This window comes from Mus musculus, chromosome 15, assembly GCF_000001635.26.
Source record: "Mus musculus strain C57BL/6J chromosome 15, GRCm38.p6 C57BL/6J".
NCBI lineage: Eukaryota > Metazoa > Chordata > Mammalia > Rodentia > Muridae > Mus > Mus musculus.
This window is the reverse complement of record NC_000081.6, coordinates 55,054,555-55,070,613: the sequence shown is the minus strand read 5'-3', so window position 1 is coordinate 55,070,613 and position 16,059 is coordinate 55,054,555. Positions and strand designations below refer to the sequence as shown.

At 41.4% G+C, this 16,059-nt stretch overlaps 1 protein-coding gene across 5 annotated transcripts in view; it reads left to right on the top strand.

Annotated features, from left to right (window-relative positions):
- Positions 1-16,059, top strand: part of Taf2 (TATA-box binding protein associated factor 2) — a 57,059-nt gene that overhangs the window by 1,574 nt on the left and 39,426 nt on the right. For 3 of the 5 annotated variants that reach the window (XR_001781544.2, XR_001781543.2, XM_011245657.3), the window contains exons 3-9: positions 4,594-4,754; positions 5,908-6,038; positions 7,480-7,621; positions 8,330-8,561; positions 10,527-10,711; positions 11,702-11,815; positions 14,728-14,827. Coding sequence is in view for 3 of the 5 variants with exons in the window: in XM_011245657.3 (XP_011243959.1) it covers positions 4,594-4,754; positions 5,908-6,038; positions 7,480-7,621; positions 8,330-8,561; positions 10,527-10,711; positions 11,702-11,815; positions 14,728-14,827 (1,065 nt within the window). In the remaining 2 variants the exon portion in view is untranslated. The remainder of the gene's footprint in view (positions 1-4,593; positions 4,755-5,907; positions 6,039-7,479; positions 7,622-8,329; positions 8,562-10,526; positions 10,712-11,701; positions 11,816-14,727; positions 14,828-16,059) is intronic. The other 2 variants (NM_001081288.1, XM_006521076.4) reach the window with 1 other exon arrangement.

Genomic DNA, 16,059 nt, shown 5'->3' with positions numbered 1-16,059 from the left:
GCCATATTTATTTCATATATGTGGGTACACTGTCACTGTCTTCAGACACAGCAGAAGACAGCATCGGATGCCCATTGCAGATGGTTGTGAGCTACCATGTGAATTGAACTCTGGACCTCTGGAAGAGCAGTGGGTGCTCTTAACTGTTGAGCCATCTCTCCAGCCCCCTCAGTCCAAATTTTATGAATGAGGGAGCTGAGTGTATACAGGTAAAGGGAAAATGGGTAAATAACGTATTGGTAGAAGAACAAAGCTACTGCCTACATGTAGCCCAGCAAAAGAGCCTCTGGTGGACATTGTTCACATGTTTGTGCTGTTACTTTCTGTAATCCACAAGAGAATATGCTTGCTTGCATTTAGTATCCTGGAATAGAGAAATGAACAGTCCACCTTTTCCACCATAATAGCCCTTACTTCACTGGGTAGGGACCCATTATTATAACTTATAGGGCTAAACAAGTAAGCATTAGTCCTATTCTAATAGACTTGATCTATAATATCATTTAGTTACGTGACCTCTAAATACTTCCTGCTTGACTACTGGACTGTAGGGATGTTTGAGAGTTCAGATGTTCAATTCAGAAGAACCAAGATTTGATAATATCAGCAAGGTTTGGTGAGGCTTTTTGTTTTGTTTTTGTTCTCAGAACAGATAGTGTCCTGGCATACTGTTGCAGATCCTTCTGGCTATTCTGAGAAAATAGATTCAGGAGGCCGTGTGGTAGAGAGTGGTTTTCCACTTAACACAGAAGCCTCTATTCTAGGGCTGTGAACTGGCTTAGGACTAGAAATTATAAATCATCTCTACTGCTGTAGCACTGTGAGGCATTTTTCCCCCCCCAGAAGACCTAGAATTTTTTCTGTTTACTGGGCAACCCCATCAAAAACTATCTGTTTATATCTTTCTTCAGCACCTGATAATGAGTGAACTATGAAGTTAGTTCTGTGGGTCAGAATACTATGTTTAAGATGGTACAGTGGTACAATCCCAGTTAGGAGGTTGAGGTGGGAAGATTAATTGAGCCTAGGAAATGTAGACCAGCCTGGGCAAAGAGGAGAAATCACCTCTTTATAAACCAACTGAACATGGTGGTACACACCTGTAACCCCCATTCTGGAGGTTGAGGCAGGAAGATTGGAGGTTTGATATGATCCTGGACTGCATAGGGTGATCTGTTTCAAAAACAATCATGCAGTCTCCCTCTGTGGCTTATTTTGATGACTATGCCCATTCATGAGTAAATTTTAAACATATTTTTAAGTAAATTTTGAACATCCTTCTGGGCGCAGAGCGGAATGTTATAATCAGAGAAGAGGGTAATGGGCAGAGGAGGATTTCTTAGCTGGTGTAGCTCTGCCCTGCAGAGGATCCTCTGAAGGATCATTTATAGGAGGGAGAGAAAGACGGAAATGTAGCTGTGAGACAAGAGAGTTTGGTGGCTGTTAAGAGAGTGAGTTAGGGTCAGGTTTTGGGATGAGCAGAGAAGAGAGTCCCAGAAATTGCAGGAGCAAAGGAAGAGCCCAGTTTCTGATTGAAGGAAAGGGCCATGAAAGGAGAAGCACTGGACATTCAGACTCAGCGGTGTCAGCAGTGTGGCGGTGTCTCAGATGGTGACTTTGATCGCCATGCTGGAATGGAGGAACTCTAGTGACTTGGGGGGTAAAGGAAGTTGAAGTCATTGTTATCAGAAGGGTCTCTGGCCTCTGCTGCCTGACTGCAGGGATTATAGGCATGCATGCGTTCCATGCCCACCAGGATCGTATAGTTTCTAAGTGATGAATCCGGGATTCAGGTATTTACAAGGGTCCTTTTCCATATTATCAGGAGATACACATTTAATTACAAATGACTGCTGGCCTGGCTTTTGTAGTGTTTACTGCATTCAATATGCTAAATGGCCAAGAAATAGCAGCGAGACTGCCTAGTTCCCTTTAAGTTATCATAAATAAGAGAGTAGGTAGCCTCCCTCAGACACTGAGGAGCTGTTTCATCTAAGTGTAGTTAATAGTTTTCAAAAAGATTAGAACACATGGGACAGCTAGCTGTGACATGGTGGAGAAAGTCCTAGAACGGAAGGATAATGCTGAGGTGTTTGATAGTTTGAGGATTTGAATTACGTCAGTGGGGAAGAATGCTTGAGCGGAAGCTTGTGACAATTAATAGATCTGATTGTGGCATGTAGGTTAGGGCCCTGTGACATCAGGGAACTGTTTTCTTGACATATATTCCCTTCACTTTGTATTATCAGTGTTAGTTTAGAAAACCAAATGCTGTTCTTATATTCTTAACAGGTAACTATGGTTTAATAGCTTTCCATAACTTTTTGTTTGTTTGTTTGTTTGTTTTTTGAGACAGGGTTTCTCTGTGTGGCCCTGGCTGTCCTGAAACTCACTGTGTAGACCAGGTTGGCCTCGGAACTCAGAAATCCACCTGCCTCTGCCTCCCAAGTGCTGGGATTAAAGGCGTGCACCACCATGCCTCGCTTTTCCATAACTTTCTAATTCACTTTTCTTTTTAAATTCTTTTTTTTAAAGATTTATTTACTTATAATATGTAAGTACACTGTAGCTATCTTCAGACACATCAGAAGGGGGCATCAGATCTCATTACAGATTGTTATGAGCCATCATGTGGTTGCTGGAACTTGAACTCAGGACCTCCGGAAGAGCAGTCGGTGCTCTTAACCGCTGAGCCATCTCTCCAGCCCTTCTTTTTAGATTCTTGATACAGGAGCTCACTATATAATTCATGCTGACATCAAACTGGCTATCCTTTTGCCTTAGCCTTCTAAGTGTTGAAGTTATAAATATATCAGAATTCCGTTTTTCTTCTCCTTCCACAGCCCCCCTCTTCTCGCCCCCAGACATCTTCACTGTGCAGCTCTTGCTGTCTCAGAACTTACTATGTAGATCAGGCTGGCCTTGAACTCACACCCAGCACCAAGTTCATTTGGTTTTATTTGCTGCTTTTCTACTTACTCTGAGCTCTTTCTGTAGGGTGGTCATTGGGTGATTGACAGAGTAGTCTTTGAGACAAGTTGGGGCTTGGCATGGTGTCACTCACCTTTAATCCCAGCTCAGAGACAGAGGCAGACCTTTGAGTTCGAGGCCAACTGGATCTCCATGGAGACTTCTAGCCTAGCTAAGACTCTAGAGGGAGGGAGGGATCTATGTATGGACTTTCTGCTACACTGGTTTGCAGTTTGCAACTTTTCTCTGTCCAGCAGAGGATTTTGCTGTGTAGGCAAGGCTAGCTTCAAATTTGTGGCCATCTCCTGCCTTCACTTCTGAAGTCCTAGTGGTACAAGCATGTGTCACCACCAGTTTAATTTGCACAATTTCTAAATACAAAGCTTTTCTGGCCTTCGCTCTTTCTGATGTAATAAGCTGTTGATCCATGCTAACAGTTTGATTTAAGACTCTGTGTCTCTTATTTTAGAACTGGGAGCATAGTGGCTGTAGAATTGCATGTGTTTTGATGGGTTGGTATAAAGATTATACAGAAAATATTCATGAACTTTATATAAAGCCCTTATGCCCAGAGGATTATAAGCTAGTAGAAACAGATAGGGCTATCTAACTAGCATTTTGTTAACTTTATTAATTTATGTATAAAAGCTAATCTTGAAATACTTTTCAACAGTACTTATATCTTCTAGGGCATTTGGGTAAAATGTTTCAAGTAGCACTCTTCTCCTCAGATTTGGTATCGGGATTAGAGAGTGCCTAAGAAGGTAGAATGGTACCTGACAAGTGACAGGAGCATCTCTGTCTAGCCCTCTCTGCTGACTGCGTGCCTCCTGTGGGGCTCTGAGACCCTCATACTCACCACATAGCATCTGCAGCATTTGATGCCTTCCCAGGGTTCAGGTGTCAGTGTACTAGTTTTCAGTCAAGCTTATGTAAATCACTGGGCCTACGTCCCATAGTTCACCTGTCTTTCCCATTCGAGTTAACGCAGCAGGGTGGTGGTAAGAGTATTTAGCGTCAGTTGTAGTGGATAGTTTCTTTCAATGGACGGATGGCACAGCCCTCAGGTAACATGGGAGAGTGTGTATGACATGGGACTGCCTGGTAGGCAGTCACTCAGTACTTGCAAGTGCTGCTGCTCCCACCTGCTTTGTTCTCTCGGCAGCACTTGCTGCTCTGTTCCCTCATTTAACTCCTGTGAGAAGATCATACTTGTTAGCTTCAGTATTGTAGTTTTTAAAGCCCAAGTTCTTCGTACCATCAGATTCTTGGACTTCAACCTCCTGATCGTGACTTTCTTCTCTACCACTTTCTGGTCCTGTAGCCTAGTTAGGTTGCAGTCTACCTAGAAATTCTTGTCTTTGAGACTAGTAAATGTTTTCACTTTTCCAGTCAACAGTGGCTTACTTACCACAAATTGCACAGATAAAGGAAGGCTCGTAAAGACTAGATAAATGTACTCAGCCAGTCACTGGTACAGTTAACGTTTAGAATTAAGATTCTCGGGGAACACTCACGTGTACATTGGGACTTTCCTTTCAGAGGTAGCATATATAAGTAGTAATTAAGGAAACATGCTCAATAACATTCTGGCATTTGCAATGTTGTTCTTGGTTTTTACAGGGATTTGTGGAGCTGACTATATTTCCCACAGTTGCCAACTTGAATAGAATTAAGTTGAACAGTAAACAGTGTAGAATATACCGAGTCCGGATCAATGACTTGGAGGCCGCTTTTATTTATAATGATCCAACCTTAGAAGTTTGTCACAGTGAATCGAAACAGTAAGTTGGGCACGTTAAGAAGCTGCTGTTTGTACGTCATCCTGTCACTGTTTTCAGAGATTGTTTTTCAACAAACTTTCCCATTCTTATTGTAATAAAGCTATGTGTTGTATAATTTCTGTTGCTTTTACTGCCCTGCAAATTTCGCTCAAGGGTTTCCTCACCTTTGTCCTACATAGTAAGTTACTAAATTTCCCTTCTTACAGCTTTAAAGAAGTATTATCTGGGGATTTTCAGTACACTTATTTTTGTTAAATTATCTTAATCATGTTTCTGTTTTAATCTTATCCATGTTTACTTGATAAATACCAAGAAATTATTTCAGTGAGTTGGATGGTCACCATCATCTTCAGAACAGGGACACTGTAAAATACTCTACTAAATGGTTTCACTATTTTAAGGTATCTTATGAAATACAATATCCACTGTCAACTATATTGGAGGGCATTTTTTAAAAGCCTTGATAGCTCTAGATCATATTGTTTCTGAGATTCTCAGTGTTTTGTAGTGGGATGCCAGGTGCAGATATAAACTCTTCAATGAGGATAGTATTTCACTAGCCTAGGACGTATCATTGCTTTAAAGAGTTATCCCAGTCAAGCAATATCAGTATTACCTAGGAACTATTTAGTTCTGCACATCTCAAGTATTAGCCCAAATGTACTAAATCAGACAGGATAGGGTCTACAGGATAGCAAGCCTTCTAGAGGATTCTCATAGGGCCTGAAGCTAATTTACACTGATACTAGACAAGTAGTGATCTTGGCATTTCAGAGCTAATGAAGGACGTGAACTTAATTATCAGTTTAACAGTTCTTTTGAGCTATTGGCTCCCTCCCTCCCTCCCTCGCTCCCTCCCTTCCTCCCTTCCCTCCCTTCCTGTTTTGAGCCCAGGCTGTCCTTGAACTCAGAGAGATCCTCCTGCTTCTGCCTCTAGAGTACTGGGATTAAAGGCATGCACCACCATGTCCGTCACATAATACTTCTTAACATGGTGAATAGTATCAGGATTGGATAACTTGGCTAAAAAAGTATTCTTATGAATTGTGTAAGAAGACATAATACTTAGAAATAATTGATGCCGTTGATATTTAGGGAGATCTGGTAAAATGTGTGGCTTGCTGTTATTACAAGTTGGCTTTTATCTCCCCAGGAGAAACCTCAATTATTTTTCCAATGCGTATGCAGCTGCAGTCAGTGCTGTGGACCCTGATGCGGGGAATGGAGAACTCTGCATTAAGGTTCCCTCAGAGCTCTGGAAACATGTCGATGGTAAAGCACCAGGAATGTATTACTACCGTGAAATAAGCCTTGCTAAATGGGTCCTGGATTAATATGAATATGTTAGCCATGGGCTGTTACAAATTGCCTGGTTTCAGTGCAAGAAAACCACTTTGTAAGGAATGTTCTCTATCAAAGGAGCTATGCCACCAGCTCCCCCCCCCTTTTTTTTTATTTTTATTTTTTTGCTTTTTTTTCTGGCTGTCCTAGACCACTCTCTGTGGACCAGGCTGGCCTCGAACTGAGAGACCCATCTGCCTCAGTCTCCTATGTCCTTGGCCTGTGCTACCACACCCAGCTGTTTTGCTTCCCCCTCCCCCCCCCCCCAGACAGGGTTTCTCTGTATAGCCCTGACTGTCCTGGAACTCACTTTGTAGACCAGGCTGGCCTTGAACTCAGAAATCCGCCTGCCTCTGCCTCCCGAGTGCTGGGATTAAAGGCGTGCGCCACCACGCCCGGCTTGTTTTGCCTTTTTAATGAAAGGTACTTTTCAGGTGACTAGATCCATTTGGTATAGTAGCAATATCGCCACATTAACAGTCCTGTTTTTCCAGAATAGCTTCTCAAGTTGCACCATAAGCTCACTGAGCTGCCTTGTGGTCAGGGTGATGCTAGAACATGGGCTTATGCCACTTTATCCTTTCTAAATCTTCATGATCCGTTCTTTAAAGATTTAACCAGTACAGTTATTGTTTGAAAACTTCTTTCTGCCTTTATTTAGTCTTATAAAAGTCAAAGAAGAGAGAAAGCTGTTTTCAGTGTGTTTGGGAGCAGATGAGAAATGGTGGTGTTACGCAGTGTAGGGCACAGGTAGAAGCTTATCGTGGGGCATGCACTTGCAATATCTGGGGGAAATGAAAATAGCTCCTTTCATAACACAAGGTGGGTTTTATATACAGACCTAGAATATAATTGAAGAACATAATAGACGGTGCAGTTTTTTTAATAACCCTCCCCACTCTACTTCCCTTCTTTTACTTGCCAAAGTCAAGTAGAACTGACAGTTGGGAGAAAATGCAAAAGGAGAAAGAACTCAAAATGTAGAATTGCAATTGGATTTGACAGACCTTAAAGCATCCGTATTAGGGGGTTTGAAATTTTTCTGAAAACATTGCATGTTGTCAGAAATGTTGAGAATATGCTCTGGTTAGTGGTGTGTTTTGTGAGAGATTACAAGCAGCAGCTAGAGAGACTGGGGAAAGCTATCAACTAGAGTAGGTGAGCACTGTAAGTGCCTGTGCGGTGGCAAGTGAGCGTGTGGTGGCTTTGTTTTATGAACTGCCTTAGATTCCAGGCCTCTAGCATCTAGAACTCCATCCCAGGCAGCTCTGGGGTTTCTCAATATATATGATGCTCCGGCTGTGGGTCTCATGTGCTATATTCATTATATAGGTTACTGTTGCTTATTTACGTGTCAGTGAATGTATATATTTATTTATTACAGAGTTGAAGGTCCTGAAGATACATATTAATTTTTCTTTGGATCAACCAAAAGGAGGTCTTCATTTTGTGGTACCCAGTGTAGAGGGGAGTATGGCAGAGAGAGGTGCTCATGTCTTCTCTTGCGGGTATCAAAATTCTACAAGGTAGATTATAAATTCATATCTTTCAATTAATGTAATTTCTCTAGTTGCATTTTTAAGTATTGACTGTGCAGTGTATTTTCTGGAATGGCCAGTGTAAGCTTGGTCCCTCCAACCCTAAGCTGCTTCTGAGTCGTGTCTGTTGAGTGTTCCTTCTCACAGGGAAGTGTTTGGAAATGACCTATCAGCTCCAGTCTTTAACTTTATAGTGAGCTTTAGCACGCATGCAGAAAACTGCAGCATTTAAATGTAAAGAGATAGTAACGGTTCACAGGTGAACAACCTGTGGCGCTCCCAGTCAGACCAGCACAGTTAGCACCATCACTGGGCAGAGTCTCCTCTGCTTCCAGTCAGCATTGTGGCCTGGCCTTCTGTCTGCTCTGCTCCTGAAACACCATTGACTGGGCTTGGTTCTGGACTTCAGGTAAATGGGCTCATTCACGCTTGTGCTCTTTCTAGCCAGCTTTTTGCTGCTGCTTGACATCAGTGGGTTTATGTAAGGGCCCACCTCTTTATTCTCACGCTCGGTAGTTCACTACGTGTTCCTGAAGTTGTTCCTAATGCGAGTGTTCCCTCACATTATTAATCCTCCTAAGGCTGCGCTTTAGGGTTGTTGATATGTTGGTGCTATGTACTGATTCTGTTATACAGGGAGACTTGACCTGAGATTTGAAGTCTGAAGCATACTTTGTACTGTGAATCTGCTTGTAGATTTTGGTTCCCGTGTGTCGATTCATACTCTGAGCTGTGTACCTGGAAGTTAGAATTTACAGTAGATGCTGCAATGGTAGCCGTGTCCAATGGAGATTTGGTGGAGACCGTGTATACCCATGACATGAGGAAGAAGACCTTCCATTATATGCTTACTATTCCTACTGCAGCATCCAATATCTCCTTGGCCATTGGACCATTTGAAATACTCGTGGATCCATACATGCATGAGGTACGTGTGTGCGCACTTCACGCGTCTTTCTCTTCTCTGTACTTTTACTCCTTAGGAAAGAAAGGCACAAGTGAATAAACAAGATTTTTCAGTGTTTAACTGCTTTAAACACTTGAACACAATCACTAAAAAGAAAACATTTCCCATCACATTTATTTGGAATGAGAATCACTTTGATGAGTTTGTTGCCAGGGTTCTTCATCAGTCCCTCGGTAGCTGAAGCGAGAGCACATCTTGTTATTTACTTTTCCTTTAAAACTGCGGTCTCTCTGTCAGCCCTTGAAGTCAGGTGTCCCATGGTGTCCCATGCGCTTGTGCTTTGATTCCAACTTGTAGTTTCCCAAACTAGTAGTAACGGTTGGTTTTAGAAACCAACTTACACTCTAGCCAAGGCGTCCTTTCTTAATGCTAAGCATGTATTAGAAAAAAAATCACAAAGTTTTAAAATAGTTTACTTATATACATTTCTCTAATCATAACATATATCCTTTTAGCCTTGACCCCATGTGTGGTGTCCACTTTTTTTAATCCTGACCTTTTAAACTGTTTTAGGTTTATTTTCCTTCGTCTTGTTTTTGTTTTTCTTCAGCAGGCTTGCTGTGTGGCCCAGGCTTTCCTCAAACTCATGTAAAGCGTCCTGCCTCAGCTTCCTGGCCCCTGAGGCATGCACTACTGTATCTGGCTTTTATTTAAACTTTTGTCTAACATGAAGTGATTGCTCACAATGTCATCTTCTGGATGACACGTAACTGCATTATTGTTTGTCTTAAGGCAGTCTCACTATGGAGCTCTGTCTGGGTTTGAACTGGTGACCCTCTGCTCGATGTCCTAGAGGCAGTGGGGACTGGGAGAATGGAGCTGCTGAAGGGGAACTTTATTCAGAGCATCGGACAGTTATACTCTGAGGGTTAGAGTCACATGAGTAAACTATGTGCAATTACAGAGGCAAGCCACATGTGGAAGCCCACCACTGGGGCTCCACGTGGCAGAAACCAAGTTTTTCCATGGAGGTCTATAAACAGCAATAGGCAGTTATAGTGAATAATCTGAAGTAAACTTAATTTTAACTTCTGTGTGCTACACCTGGGAGGATCGCAAAACATATTCCAAAAACAGTTGCAATGTTTTTGAAGAAGCTGACCAAGGTCACAAGATTCTCGTATTGGTTTCTGCACAAGCACTCTGAATTCTCCTCACAGGACTCCATTCTTGGAACATGAAGCACTGGGATTACAGATGTGGCCACTGTCCCTGGCTTCTTCATTCATTTGGCATAGAAGTGTTTCATAAGATAGTCTATGATACTTGTTTTGAATTTAGCTTAATACGAAAACTGTGACTGTTACTTATTGTGAATCTACCTCTTTACTGCCACTGTGGCTCGCCTGTATTCAGCACACCAGTATTTGGTCTGTAGCTGAAGCTTCAGAGGATAACTGGAGTGATTGTTCCTGTCTGCTGATAGTACTGATCAGCATTAACTAGTTTATGCTGAGGTCACTGTGTAGCCCAGACTGGCTTCAGCATCTCAAGGGTTAGAATTACTGTTCTGAGCCATCATTTGCATGGCAACATAAACTGTTAATTTCTAGATTCAGCTTAGTGGTCCTTACCGTTGGGCATGTGAAAGCCATTGAGTTTAATCTTCAACATTGTACACACACACACACAAATTACTAAAGTATTACTATAAGATGCTCAATGTTAGCTAGGTGTAGACACATAAGAGATTATGCTAAGCCTTAAAATTTAATTCTCATTGATGCATAGGAGAGAAAATTTAATTTGGAACAGTTTTATTTTCATTGTGTGTAAGCTTATAACATAATCCATTTTAAATTTCATTTTTTACTACAATGAACATTTTGTAAACCTGATCTGAAAAGCCTACTAATTTTACAACAGCTATTTTTCAACATTATGAAATTTATTGCAAACTAAACATGCCTGTTCTTTTTTTTTCAGGTTACCCATTTTTGTTTGCCTCAACTTCTTCCGTTACTTAAACATACTACGTCATACATTCACGAAGTTTTTGAATTTTATGAAGAAATTTTGACTTGTCGCTATCCGTACTCCTGTTTTAAGACGGTCTTCATTGATGAGGCATATGTTGAAGTGGCCGCTTACGCTTCTATGAGCATTTTCAGGTTGGTGTCCCTTCAAGTAGAGGATGCCCAAGTTAGAGTACTACAAGGAAAGGCTCTTGGCTCATCAGTTGTGAGACTGGCTTTGAGCATCATGTATGATTGAGTTCATAGGTAGTCTGGTGTTTGTAAAAATGTTACAGTGTAGCCTCTTACATAAGCAAGTAATGGGTCATAGTGCCTTCTTCCACAATTACCATTCACATTTCTGGCTTAGTTGTTAATGTTTGGCTTATGCATTGTATAGGTGATTGGTGTGCCTTCTTGGTAGCACTACAAAACTGTACTGGTATCACCAATTTGTTATCAAAATACCGTTTTCCCTTTGTTTTAGCCCTCCTTTTCTATACATTTTTTTGGGAAAAGTTCCTATTTGTAAGTTTTCTTTTTTTTTTTTTCTTTTTTTACCCCACCCCTATTTGTAAGTTTTCTATGTCTGGGCCGTGCCCTTTTCCTGTCTCTGAAGGCTCTAGTGTGTAATGTGGGACACTAGTCCAGGGCATTCTTCAGAACACAGTTGGAAAACTTGAATGGAGCAATGTATTTAGAAGTAAATAACGGAGTGCCAAGATGTACTAGATGCCAGGAAGAGGGGCTTATTTTTGTTACAGTTTCCTGGTTTCTGGAGACTGTGTCTCCCTAGCACACGTGCCTCAGGCTGTCTGTGCCCCAGACTGAATGCTGGTTTCCTGGAGTGTGCCTCTGCATCGAACCTGGGAGAAGAGTTGTGAAATTAAGTAATAACCCTATTGTATTAGGATCCATTTCTGATTAACACTAGTTTCTTCCTCCTTAAAATAGTGATTTATATTTTTGTTAAAATCAGTATAAAATTCAGATAGATTTTGAAAAGATTAGGAAACTTTTGGGGTGACTATTCTTTTTTTCTTCCGTATTGAACGTGAACCTAAAGTTGCATTGCTTTAGAGTGCAGTTCCTGTATTTGGACTGACTGTGCATCTCTTGGTCCTAAGTGGCTTCTTTGGCTTTCAGCACAAACCTTCTGCACAGCGCCATGATTATAGACGAGACGCCGCTGACCAGACGGTGCTTGGCACAGGCTTTAGCACAGCAGTTCTTCGGATGTTTCATATCCAGGATGTCTTGGTGAGTAACTTCAGAGCTACAGACTGAGCCAGAGGATCAGGGAAGCTGGCTTCCCCTCCCCTCCCCTCCCCTCTTGTATAATTAGCAGGGCACAGAGACACATGCCTTTAACTTCAGGACTCAGCCGGTAGATGTTGGTGAGCTTAAGGCCATTCTGATCTCTGTAGCTAGGTGAGATGACGTCCCCACAGCATGGTGACACCTGTTTCAAAACCAAAACAAAACAGAACAGTAGAGTTACGTATATTATTTATCGTAAAAATAATTTATTTAAAAATAAATTTATCGTATTTATTTATCATAAAAATAAGAATTCTGAAAAATGTCTTAGTAGTATAGAATGCAGATTTGGACGTGCAGAACACTAATTAGAATTCCAATGTCACTGTTCAAATATAGAAAACCGTTTGAGGTGATTTTAAAAGCAGAATCATTATCTTCAACAATAGTGCTAGTAGTGGAGGAATTTGCCTTTTACTTTAGATTTTTCCCAGTTTTCTAGAAAGCAGAGAAAGGGAAGCAGGTTTGGAGCTGGGATGCAGTCAGAGGTGCAATGCTCTCCTGTAGGTGCTAGGCCCTTAGTCGGAGCCCCAACACTAAAAACAAAGTGACGGTCTTTCCTTCCTTTAACTTGAGATGACTTTGTATTATTGTTTGTCCGTGTTTTGAGAAGGAGTCGTACACTGTCACTCTGCCTGGCTTTGGACTTACAGTGTACTATTAGGTTGGCGTCAACCTCACAGACATCTACCTGTTTGCCTACTGCATGCTAGGATTGCAGTGGAAGGCACACACAAGCTTGTGGTTAATTTAAAGCTCTGTACAAAACTTCCTTGAAATTGTATTATCTTTTATATTTAATAATGTAAGATTCTGCTTATTTTTTGCAAATGTAACCCTATTTGTGTGTGTGCGTGCGTGCGTGCGTGCGTGCGTGCGTGCGTGCGTGTGTGTGTGTGTGTGAGAGAGAGAGAGAGAGAGGGAGAGAGAGAGAGAGAGAGAGATGTATGTCAGTAAATGAGTGGTGGTGCCGATTGCCTTTTCCCTAGAGAAAGTACAACCATCAAACAGTACAGGATACCATAAAACCCAGGGTATGAAAGTTCTGCCTATGGCTCACAATAAAGAACATGGGGTTGGAGTTGCCAGTAACTCCGAGCCTTGTACATGCTAGCCAAGCACTCTGTCACTGGTAAACACTCCCAGTCCATGAACGTGGAGGTAACATCTTACCTGGCCTAAGATGATCTTGACCTCACCTATGACAACGAGGGTAACCTTGAATTCTTTTTTTCCCTTATTTTATTTATTTTTTATTAGATATTTTCTTTATATACATTTCAAATGCTATTCTGAAAGTTCCCTATACCCTCCCTCCTCCCTCCTCCCTGCTCCCCTACCCACCCACTTCCGCTTCTTGGCCCTGGCATTCCCCTGTACTGGGGCCTCTCTTCCCAGTGATGGCCGACTAGGTCATCCTCTGCTACATATGCAGCTAGAGACACGAGCTCTGGGGGTACTGGTTAGTTCATATTGTTGTTCCACTATAGGGTTGCAGACCCCTTCAGCTCCTTGGGTGCTTTCTCTAGCTTCTCCATTGGGGGCTCTGTGTTTTATCCTATAGATGACTGTGAGCATCCACTTCTGTTTTTGCCAGGCACTGGCATAGCCTCATACGAGACAGCTATAACAGGGTCCCTTCAGCAAAATCTTTCTGACATATGCAATAGTGTCTGGGTTTGGTGGCTGATTATGGGATGGATCCCCGGGTAGTCTCTGGATAGTCCATCCTTTCGTCTTAGCTCCAAACTTTGTCTCTGTAACTCCTTTCATGGGTATTTTGTTCCCTATTCTAAGGAGGAATGAAATATCTACCCATTGGTCTTCCATCTTCTTGATTTTCTTGTGTTTTGCAAATTGTATCTTGGGTGTTCTATGTTTCTAGGCTAATATCCACTTATCATTGAGTGCATATCTAATGACTTCTTTTGTGATTGGGTTACCTCACTAAGGATGATATCCTCCAGATACATCCATTTGTCCAAGAATTTCATAAATCCATTGTTTTTAATAGCTGAGTAGTACTCCATTGTGTAAATGTACCACATTTTCTGTATCCATTCCTCTGTTGAGAGGCATTTGGGTTCTTTCCAGCTTCTGGCTATTATAAACAAGGCTGCTATGAACATAGTGGAGCATGTGTTCTTATTACCAGTTGGAATTTCTTCTGGGTATATGCCCAGGAGAGGTATTGCTGGATCTTCCGGTAGTACTATGTCCAATTTTCTGAGGAACCTCCTGACTGACTTCCAGAGTGTAACCTTGAATTCTTGACTAGTCTGCCTCTGCCTCCAAGTGCGGAGAATGTGCCTGAATACCTAGCAGATGTGAACTTTTGAGCTAAGCAGCCCTGACTGTGGGCAAGTACTTCTTTAGTGGCAGACAGTCCAAGCAGTGGTGTGAAGAGAGGCGCCACAGTCAGAGCGACTGCACTGCTGAATTCTAAAGCACTGTGAGCTTTGCTTTGCTTTTATACTAATGATCAAACCCAGGGCTGCAAGCACGGTGGGAAATCGCTCTCACTGAGCTACACTCTCCCAGCCAAACAGTTCCTGTTAGGGGATTCATATACTTAGTGCTTCATTTCAGAGGAAGACAACTGACTACTTACTGTGTGTCAGGCCTTGCCATATGCATTTTATTTTTGACAGTCTTAATATTAAAGATTCACCCAGATGTGACGAAGGCTAGATGGGCAGGCAGCTCAGCCTAGAAGATGTGAGGAACTTGATAATTTGTTAATAATCTGCAGTTGCCTAAAAACAGCAGTGGTCTATATCACACTGTGGCTGTTAGTCTCTTTGACTCTGCTTGGCCAGGCTTTCATGATTAAAAGTTTTGACTTTCCTTAGGTCTGATGAATGGGTGCTGAAGGGAATTTCAGGCTATATTTATGGACTGTGGATGAAAAAAACATTCGGAGTCAATGAGTACCACCATTGGATTAAAGAGGTAAACGAAAGAGATTTGTTTCCCACTTGTAAGTCAGTCATATATGGTAATGTTTTTGATTTCCATGTCTTCTGTCTTTTATTCCATTTTTACTTTGTTTGTTGGGTTGGGGCAGTGCACATGCTAGGGTGCGTGTGTGCTCAGAAGACAATTTCCCGGAGTTGCCCCTCTGAGTTCCTTACACTGAGTTCCTTACGTCAAGCTCAGGAGCTCGGGCTTTTGGCAAACTCTTCTGCCCACTGAGCCATCTTCTAGCCCCCTTGTCCTCTGTGTTACTTATTGTAATGCACTTTTAAAATATCATTTGAAAAATAGCTAACTCTTTTCAAATAAAATGAAAATTACATCACTGAAAAAAAAGATTATAACTGAGCTTCCTACTTTTGTTTCCAAGTCTTCCGTGGGGAAGGATGGTGTAGTGATAGTGTGTGCTCCACCGGGGAGAGTGGCGCGTTGCTCCTGCAGTGTGAATGGTGTTTTGCACACAGTAGCTACTTATGTCAGGTAGTCTTCTATTCCTACCGTATGTCCTCTGTCATATTTTCCTTCTATTTAAAGATGAAGGCAAAGAATAAAAGCAGTATTTTGTTTATCTATTTCTCACCATGCACATAGATACTTTAATGCTATTATTGGATTGTATTAGATCCTTAAATTCATTGTTTTTAGGTAGAAAAATTCCCACCTTAATCTCATTATTAAATTAGCTCTCTCTCCAAAAATTTGCTAGAGGGTTCATACACTTAGCATTAGTCTTCATTTCAGAAGGGAATAACCACTTACAGAGTGTAATATAATAATACTGTGATTAAAGAAGTATTGACTGTTTTAATTCTCTTACTACCCCACTTTCCATGTAAGGAAACTAAGGTACATAGAGGTTAAATTAGTTAGTAAAGTGTGTGGCTAATCAGCTGTATTGTCAGGATCCAGTTAGCTTTTAACATCTCATGGTGCTGCCTGCCACTTTTCTCTGCTGTCTAATATTATTTAAACTTCAGAGTGTTCAGTATAGTTATGATGTCTTTTTCAGCTTTTCTTTCTTCCTTTTTTTCTGTTAACTTTAATAAGTATTATATGTTAGAGATGAACAGGGTCATTTTAAGTTGATGTTATTAATATCATTCAATTAATTTCCTGTTGGTTGCGTTAGTCCTCAGATGCAAAATACTGAGAAGGAATAAATCAATTTATAGAACAAATCAGAGAGGCTGAGAAGAGCTGTAAGGAAA